This window comes from Merops nubicus, unplaced genomic scaffold (assembly GCF_000691845.1).
Source record: "Merops nubicus isolate BGI_N331 unplaced genomic scaffold, ASM69184v1 scaffold52316, whole genome shotgun sequence".
Classification (NCBI taxonomy): Eukaryota; Metazoa; Chordata; class Aves; order Coraciiformes; family Meropidae; genus Merops; species Merops nubicus.
This window is the reverse complement of record NW_008615372.1, coordinates 5693-14050: the sequence shown is the minus strand read 5'-3', so window position 1 is coordinate 14050 and position 8358 is coordinate 5693. Positions and strand designations below refer to the sequence as shown.

The 8358-nt window shown below is 39.3% G+C and overlaps 1 protein-coding gene across 1 annotated transcript; it reads left to right on the top strand.

Annotated features, from left to right (window-relative positions):
• The first annotated feature begins 62 nt into the window (after nucleotides 1-62).
• On the top strand, nucleotides 63-6239 carry LOC103775032 (1,25-dihydroxyvitamin D(3) 24-hydroxylase, mitochondrial). The gene is made up of 9 exons (XM_008942475.1): nucleotides 63-171; nucleotides 881-977; nucleotides 2201-2292; nucleotides 3068-3179; nucleotides 4523-4668; nucleotides 4979-5145; nucleotides 5324-5402; nucleotides 5829-6023; nucleotides 6129-6239. The coding sequence occupies exons 1-9, from the start codon at nucleotides 127-129 to the stop codon at nucleotides 6237-6239; spliced, it is 1044 nt and encodes a 347-aa protein (XP_008940723.1). The 5' UTR covers nucleotides 63-126.
• Nucleotides 6240-8358: the final 2119 nt, after the last annotated feature.

Below are 8358 nucleotides of genomic sequence, written 5' to 3'. Positions count from 1 at the left end.
GGTTTGGGTTTTTTTTCTTCCTTCTTTCTTCTTTAAGCCTATCTCTTCTCAACCTTACTGGTTTTAATCCAATCTAGAGAAGGAAAGGACTGGCAGAGAGTAAGAAGTGCCTTTCAAAAGAAATTAATGAAACCCAGAGAAGTTGCGAAACTGGATACCACAATTAATGAGGTACTGTGCTTTGAGAAATTCTTACTATATCCCTGCTCCCCTGGAAACCTGGGAAATAAAAGCAGATCAAGTGATCTAGTTTACTTGGATAGCCGTTGATTTGTTCTACAGTAGTAAACCCGTGAGTTCATATTCTGAGATCATTCAAGGAATAATAATAGGTACAAACTGGTTATCAGGGTCTAACCACACAGAAACCTGTAGCTGCGATTATCTGTCTCCACAGAACAATAAGATTAGTCCACAATGATACAGGCTCCTGAAAACAGAGTGTTTGCTCACTTTTCTTGCAGTGTTTTTTTGCCTTTACCCCTTCATTCATATATTCCTCCCGTCAGGGAACACCTCCCTCTTTAACCTCTGTGTTCCTCACTGAGTTTGAGGTGCATCTCTGGTAAGCAGCTTAATCCTCTTTATTGTGAAGCTGCGGCGTTACCCCGTGTGAGACTGAGGCATTGCATCCCAGTGGAGGAAAGCTCGGTCTGTGGAAGTGCAAGCAGTAATAACATGAGAATCGTGTAAAATCCAAACACATTAATGCAGGGGGAAATCAAATCTTGGTCAAAGAACAGGAAACAGAAGTATTCTTCACTTAGGCAAGATTGTTAGCTATTTGAAAGGCATCTGAAATGCTAAATTACACAGCATTCGTAGTAGTTGATGTAATTTTATTCCCTTCTTTTCTCTCTCTCTTCTCTCCACCACTTAGGTCCTGGAGGACTTCATGTACAGAATAGATGATGTTTGTAACCACAATGGACAAATAGAAGATATCTATTCGGAATTCAACAAATGGTCATTTGAAAGTAAGTTGGGTTTTGCTGCTTTTTGCATATGTTTTGTACCTGACATGGCATTTCAGATAAAGTTTGATCAGTGATGAATGTGCAGGCTGATTATTTCAAAAATATCAGCTACAATATCATGGAAAGTGGGTTGCAGAAAAAACAGAGGACTATCAGTACACGTGCAAAACTCAGCAGCAGCTGTACGATCTCTTCTGTCTGTTTATCTATGTGGCTCATAAAAAAAAAAAAAAAAAAATCAAACATTGTAGTGACTTATAAGTCCAAAACTTGGAGGAATCACAGTCCATTTATCTAGGGTGGGATCAGATGGCACATGACCAGTTTTACCCATTTGATATCTGTTAATTATCAGCACCGCAAGATCAATTAAATGATCCAGTGATAGCAAAGAAGTACTCATTGTAGACAAGGGTTGGAGAATCCCATTTAAAAAGTTTACATTGGGATTGAGAAGCACTGGAATAAATTACCAAAACAGAAGCCTCCACCTTTAGAAAACTTTCAGAGTACACTAAAGGACCATCTGCCAGGAATGATTTAGGGCAGAAGAAACTGTCTCTGGTTCCCAAAAAGAGGTATGGTCAGATAGGGTGCATAACTGAACGAGCTCTGCCAGACTGCTCTGGGCTGGCTTATGTCAGCAACCTGTGTACTGAGTTCCTGAAGGTGGGTTTCTTTCCACTCTCCGTGGTGATGCCAGCTTTGAAGTGACAGCCTTAAAACAAACAAAACAAAACAAAACAAAACAAAAAAAAAAAAAAAAAAAAAAAAAAAACAAAAAACAAAAAACAAGTGGAAACTGGTGGAGTGTGGGATGCTGCCAGTGTTTGCGAGTGGTTTCCCACTGTGGAAAGGGCTAGGAGATGCTGGAGTAGATGGCCTCTTCAGGCCTGGTTTTCCTGCAACTCTTCTTCAGTAGTGCTGTAACATTATTTGCCAATTATGCCAGCCCTAATTGGCAGAGTGACCTGCTGCTCCCTGAGGGGATCAGTGTTGATTCTTATTTGTGAATAAAGTGCTACTGTAAGGACACCTTAACTAGACGTGCTGCTACTTGGTTCTGAGGCAAACATATAGAAGGTGCTTTGAAGTGCAGCTCTCACAGGTGTATCACAGGACATTTTTCAGAAGGATAATCCAAGCCATTCCTTGACAATAAATGGTGGACACCATGCACCCTTTTGTTTAAAAAAATTAATGATAATATTCCTTACAAACAGGTATCTGCTTGGTGCTGTATGGAAAGAGGTTTGGTCTCCTACAGCAGGATGTAGAAGAAGAAAGTTTGAACTTCATCAAGGCTGTAAAAGCGGTATGAAAGAGTCTTTACTGGGGCTGTAGTGATTTCCTGCTTCTACTAACAAGAGGGTACCAGTGTAAATGGGTAACCTGAAAAAAGAAACTCGAACTTCTATGCTACAGGTGCCTTGCATGTCCAAGGTGACATTTACATGTGCAAAGCTGGTACTGAACATCTGACTGTCTCATTTACAAAATGCCTAAATCTGTAGAACAGTGCAGTATGGACATTAGGGTAATATTGGAAATAGAGTTGCCAGGTTGGTTGGTTAACTTTCCTTTCCCTCTGAGACACCAGTTGTGCAACAATGCTGTTTGTTGGGTGGGACTCTTGGAGTTGTGTGAGACTATGTAAATATGCTGGATTTGGAGGTTAGTCATTCCTGCAAGCACACCCACTGTGCATTTTACTGCACCTTGGACATCAGTGATATATATCTGCCTAATTTTAGCCATCAAAAAGATAGGTGCCTAGCCTAGTTTTTTAGCTCCATCAGTTGTCAATGTAAAGAGAGGCACTGCCAAAGGGTGGGGTGTCCCATTCAGGTGCCTAAAATAGCTAGGATGAATCACCCACTGGAGGAGCCTCCCGTCATCCACTGGCTGGCCTTGATTTTTATCTGGATATGGTCTAAGTAGGGTGAGACCCATCCTTTCTGTCCATGGTGGAAAATCTGCCTGAATCTGGACTTCCTGAAAATTGCCTCCTACTTTACAGTGTAATTCTGTTCAGAGATTACAAGTAAATAGATCAAAGAAAGATTTCAAAAACTCTTTCTCCACCACAGATGATGGCTACTTTTGGAATGATGATGGTGACCCCTGTGGAACTTCACAAGGGTCTGAACACAAAAGTCTGGCAAGCTCATACTAAAGCATGGGATGATATATTTAAAACAGGTTATTGGTTTAAACACAATTTCTCTGCTTTCCCTTTGTATCTGTTTCCTACTTGGTGAAATTAACTTTCTTCATACTTGCTGTTTATTGCTGCCTTCAAAACACAGATTGAGACACCTTTGCTGCAGCTAACCACAGACCTATTCTAAGCATGGGAGCACCATTTTCTTATGGCTAACAACACTGAGGTCTGGTTGTGGGACAATACCCAATTCCCAGGGCAGCCTCAGAAATTTGGGAGACAGGAACATCATGAGTACACTTTAATCTGTCAGGAGAGTAAGCAACTATAAAGTGTATAGTCTTTTTAAAGGAAAAGCATACGAGTGAGGAAAGGGACCGACCTCAAAAGGAATTGTTTTCTTGAAAAACAATAATTTTAAATGCAACAAAAGCCTGTTTGCTAAAAAAAAAAATTAAAAAAAAATTTAAAAAAATTAGGTTTTATGAACAACCTGGAATGTAGTCATAAGACTTAAAAACAGAAGCAAGTTAAATAATGAGATGCAGTTTTGCTTTTTGATGACATTTCTGTCTATTTAAGATAAATTTACCTTCAAGGTTACAAAAATTAACTCTAGATACGAAGTTAAGTTTATGTATTTCAATATTTTCCTAGAAAGTGACAACTAAAGATTGAGAAGCTTTTTGGCACTTGGATGATTATGATGCTGAGTTATCTATTTCTCTTAGGTATTAGAGCACTTGGTACTTCAGGACTTTTGTTCATGTCAGCCACACGGGCACTTTTTTATTGCTTCTTAGTTTATAGGTTTTAGGAAAGACACTTTAAATCAGTTTTCTTCAGAAAAATCAGTCTGACACCTTCACTTGACATGAATAGCTCCTTCCTATGAACTGGATTTAGCAACTAGGATATTGATGAGAAACAGTGAGCAAAATCTAGTCCTCTAAATTTAAAAAAAAAAAAAAAAAGGCAAATCAAAGGTTTAAATTTCCCCTTGGGGAGCTGGAGTGCTAAGTCTTTTAGATTTTTTTTAACACCTTGATCCTCTTTGAAAATCCAAGCTAATAACTTTTACACACTTGTATTTCTCTTTGCTAAATATTTCACTCGACGTATCAATGATTTCCTTTCCTAATTTAACAAAGCAGGATTCCTAATAGTTTGCAGGAGCTCCTTCTGTTCAGAAGTGATTTTTGTGACCGAGTATTTGTCTAAAAAGTAAAAGTAACATTATTTATTCAGTATAATGCTCTTTGCTTATAAAAGGAGCACAGCTTTGCATCTTCTTTCAAAATCCTGCATGTGAGAGGTGTTTTTCTTTTATAACATTTTTTGTGATTTTTCCATTAATTACCTCCTGTTCCTTCCTCCTCAGCCAAGCACTCAATTGACTGTCGACTGGAAAAACACTCTGCAAACCCTCAGGAGGATTTCCTGTGTGACATCTATTCTGGAGGACAACTTTCCAGGAAGGAGCTATATGCTGCCATCACAGAGCTCCAAATTGCTGGAGTTGAAACGGTAAACCTGACTTTCCAAGAGGCTGTTCAATCAGCATCCTTCCAACTCCCTGCTTTCTTCCATAATCTAACCATCACAACATCTGAAAAGGAGCTAATCCTGTAGTTACTTTGGTGGCCTAAGCACAAGTGAATTTTTAGATTCTTCCTTCTGTTCATTTTTTTGAGAGAACAACAGCGGTGGCTCATAACCCTTTAGGTTTACAAAATACCATAAGGCAGTGACCAGCTGTAAAGGTTGCTTTGAACTTTTGGTAACTTCTTGTTTCTGTCACCACAGAGGTCTTACATTTCTTTTTGGTTTGTTTCAGACAGCGAATAGTTTGCTGTGGGCTTTGTATAACATTTCACGCAATCCCCGTGTTCAGCAGAAGCTTTTCCAGGAAATACAGAGTGGTTTAGCTGCTAATGAGAGTCCAAGTGCCGAGAACTTGAAGAATATGCCTTACTTGAAAGCATGTCTGAAAGAATCCATGAGGTAAAGTTTTCAAATAATTTGCAAAAGTGAAATTATCACAAAGTTTTTTACCAACCAGTGTGTACTAGTGAGAAAGCATTTTCGACTATATAAAATTTTGCTGTTTAAGGTAAGCTATGATAGATACAGGAAGAAAAAAATGCTGGAAATTGAACCCATTTTGTTTCTTTTGCTCTAGATTAACACCATCAGTGCCATTTACCACTCGCACCATCGACACAGAAATGGTTCTAGGAGATTATGCACTGCCCAAAGGGGTGAGTCAATTAATTTAGCTTACTAGAATATTTTGTCGTTGATTAAATGTCCTGTAAGCCACTGATATTGGTCACATTTCAGTCTCAAAATGACTTTGTCAAAGGACGAGTCCTGGCATAAGGAACGAGGAATTCACACCAAGAATTCCCCGAAGGCTCAAACCATACCTGCATGCACTGCTGTTGGATTTAGACCAAAATATTTTGGTGTGCTATTTCAAAAATTTTTTTCAAACTTTCTCATGATTTTCTGAGGAAACTATGGCCTTTTCTGTGTTTGAATTAATCTTCAGAGAATTACATGACATCTTCTCAGGAAACTGCCTCGCCTTTGTTGTTGCATTATTTTTTTCCATGGACAAGCTGGTTCACTTGGTAGCTCTAAGCTAGTTTGTAATGAAAGTCTCCCTGTTGCTCTCTTTATAGACCATACTAATGATAAATAGCCATGCCCTGGGTTGCAACGAGGAGTACTTTAATGGCTGGACTCAGTTTAAACCAGAGCGCTGGTTTCAGAAGAACTCAATAAACCCTTTTTCTCATGTTCCGTTTGGCATCGGGAAGAGGATGTGCATCGGGCGCCGCGTCGCAGAGCTGCAGCTCCACCTGGCCCTGTGCTGGGTAAGCACTCCACAGAGGCGTGCTGAACACGGCGCTGGTTCTGCATTGAACCTAGGCAGGGGGAGCAGAAGCCACAGCAGGCTAACTGCAGTGTCTCTGTTTCAGCTCGTCCGTAAATACCGCATTGTAGCGACGGACGAGAGGCCGGTGGAAACGCTCCACTCAGGAACCCTCATTCCCAGCCGGGAGCTTCCCATCGCGTTTCACAGGCGATGAGGTACGTGCACAAGGGGCTCCTGAGTTCATGAGACCTTTCTTTCAACCTCTGTTAGAATCTGCATAGAACTGTGAGCGTAAGCTCTATTCCCACAATGTGAGATTTACTAAGTGCCATCGCTCTTTGTTACTTCTAACAGAAAATAGTCTGTGTACTACGAAAACAAATTTTGTATGGCTCTGAAGTTAGCTGTCTAGTTTTAAACTCGAAGAGAGCAAGTCTTCCGTGCGTGATGCCGATCAGAAGCGGGGAAATCAAAATGTATACACTGTTGGAGAAAATATTAGCCATTATTTTGTTATAATATAACTTCTCCACTCCCTTTCTAGAAGATATTTCCTAAAAAAACAGTATTTGATGTGGAGAATCAGTGTACAGATTACAAAAGAAAATGCTCCATTGAAGAAACAGTACACCAGTGCAGTACAGATTTTTGACGGGAGAAATTGATTTGATGCAAAAGGACAAAGAAAAGAAAAATCTATTTGTAAATAATCACACAATATTGCAACTCATTACACAATTTTAGAACAAAAAAGTTGAATGTAAGACCTTCTGTGCTCACAAGCTTATACAAATAAGCTAACAAAAAAGCTAATTTGTCTCAAAATCTAAATTGGAAAAGCGAGTCTTTGATCCAGAACTAAATCCTTGAATTAGAATTCAAGTAACATGTAAATACTGTGGGAGATATTTTTTTTCTGGCCAACAGCATAGGGAAAAAAAATCACACAATATAATCTGAGTAAGGGTATTGACTCCTTTACCTGAAGTTTGTTGAGTGGTATTTGCTTTTAAATGATTGATCACTATACAGATTTTTTTTTGTCTTTAATACAGCTTGCAGAAAATAAATGACAGCCCTGCTGCTGCCTTCTCTGAGAAAATATACATCAACTAGGAAAGTCAAAGCCTATGGTAACCAGTGGAGAAACTGCAAGACATGCCTTTTGGACAATTGCTGAGCCAGAAATAGTACCACAAAAAGCTCCCATACTGTTTTATTGGAAAAAATGTGGTTGGTTAGTTAGTTCAGCTGTACTTAGCAATGTTAAAAGGAAAGAAAAATACTGTGCATGTTCACATACCTGTGCAAATATACTGAATTAATGCAGCTGAGGGACTGTACAGGATACAACTTGATAATGAGCTGTGGAGTGTTCCATAGAGTTCTTGTTAGCGGGCAGTGAAATTATTCTAGCCTCAAGCTGTTCAACAGGCTAGTTTGGAAAGAGCTCCCTTCCAGTTTGTGGGTGTCACAGAGGACACCTGGAGGACCAAGACTCATGACTGAGCTGGCCCTGTTAGCTCAGAGTTTAAGAGCTTTGAAAAGTCACCTTAAGGGAGAAGAAACTCACTTAGGCCTTATGAAATGGCTGATGTCGTGAATTAAACTGCGACGTGTGGTGGCAGTCTGCAATGAGGCTAACAGTAGGCCTTAAAAATTGGGATAATTAAAGAAGTATACTTTCCCTAACGTTATTCCCTTCATTAAGAAAAGGGAAATAAGGACAAAGGTATCTAACAGGGTTTATTCCTCGTGCCTGCACAGTACTTTGATTTGAGCAGTTGCAGTATTGTGCCTGCCAAACACTCTGCTCATGCCCATAGAGCTTCATGCCTCCAGCTCCCACACAAGCCATTTTATCACGCCTTTATTGTAAAACCATAGTGGTCTTTTATTGCATGAAAGGCCTTATCCATGAATGGAATCACTGGAATCCTATGGGTTCTGCCACTATTAAACGATGGTTATCCTAACAGGATAGTTACTTTGTCAGATTAGTAATATAAAATATACGTTCCAAAGAACCACAGGAAATAAGATTCCTAAACATTTTGAAGAGTTTTTTTGCTTGTGGATATTTCAATACCTGTATCTAAAGGTTAAAGTTGTCTCTGCCCCGCATGCAATGCTATATGTTAGCTATTATGGTCACTAGTATATTTTTCCCATCAATGCAATTTCAAGTACAGGTTTATATATATTGCCATGAATAGTTATTTTTATTTGTTTACATCCTGAAATGCTACAAGTTTTTAGCCTTTGTTGAGCTGTCTGCTGTGAGATTTTGTTTGTTTGTTTTCCTTTGCTGTTAGACATGTAAATGTAACCAT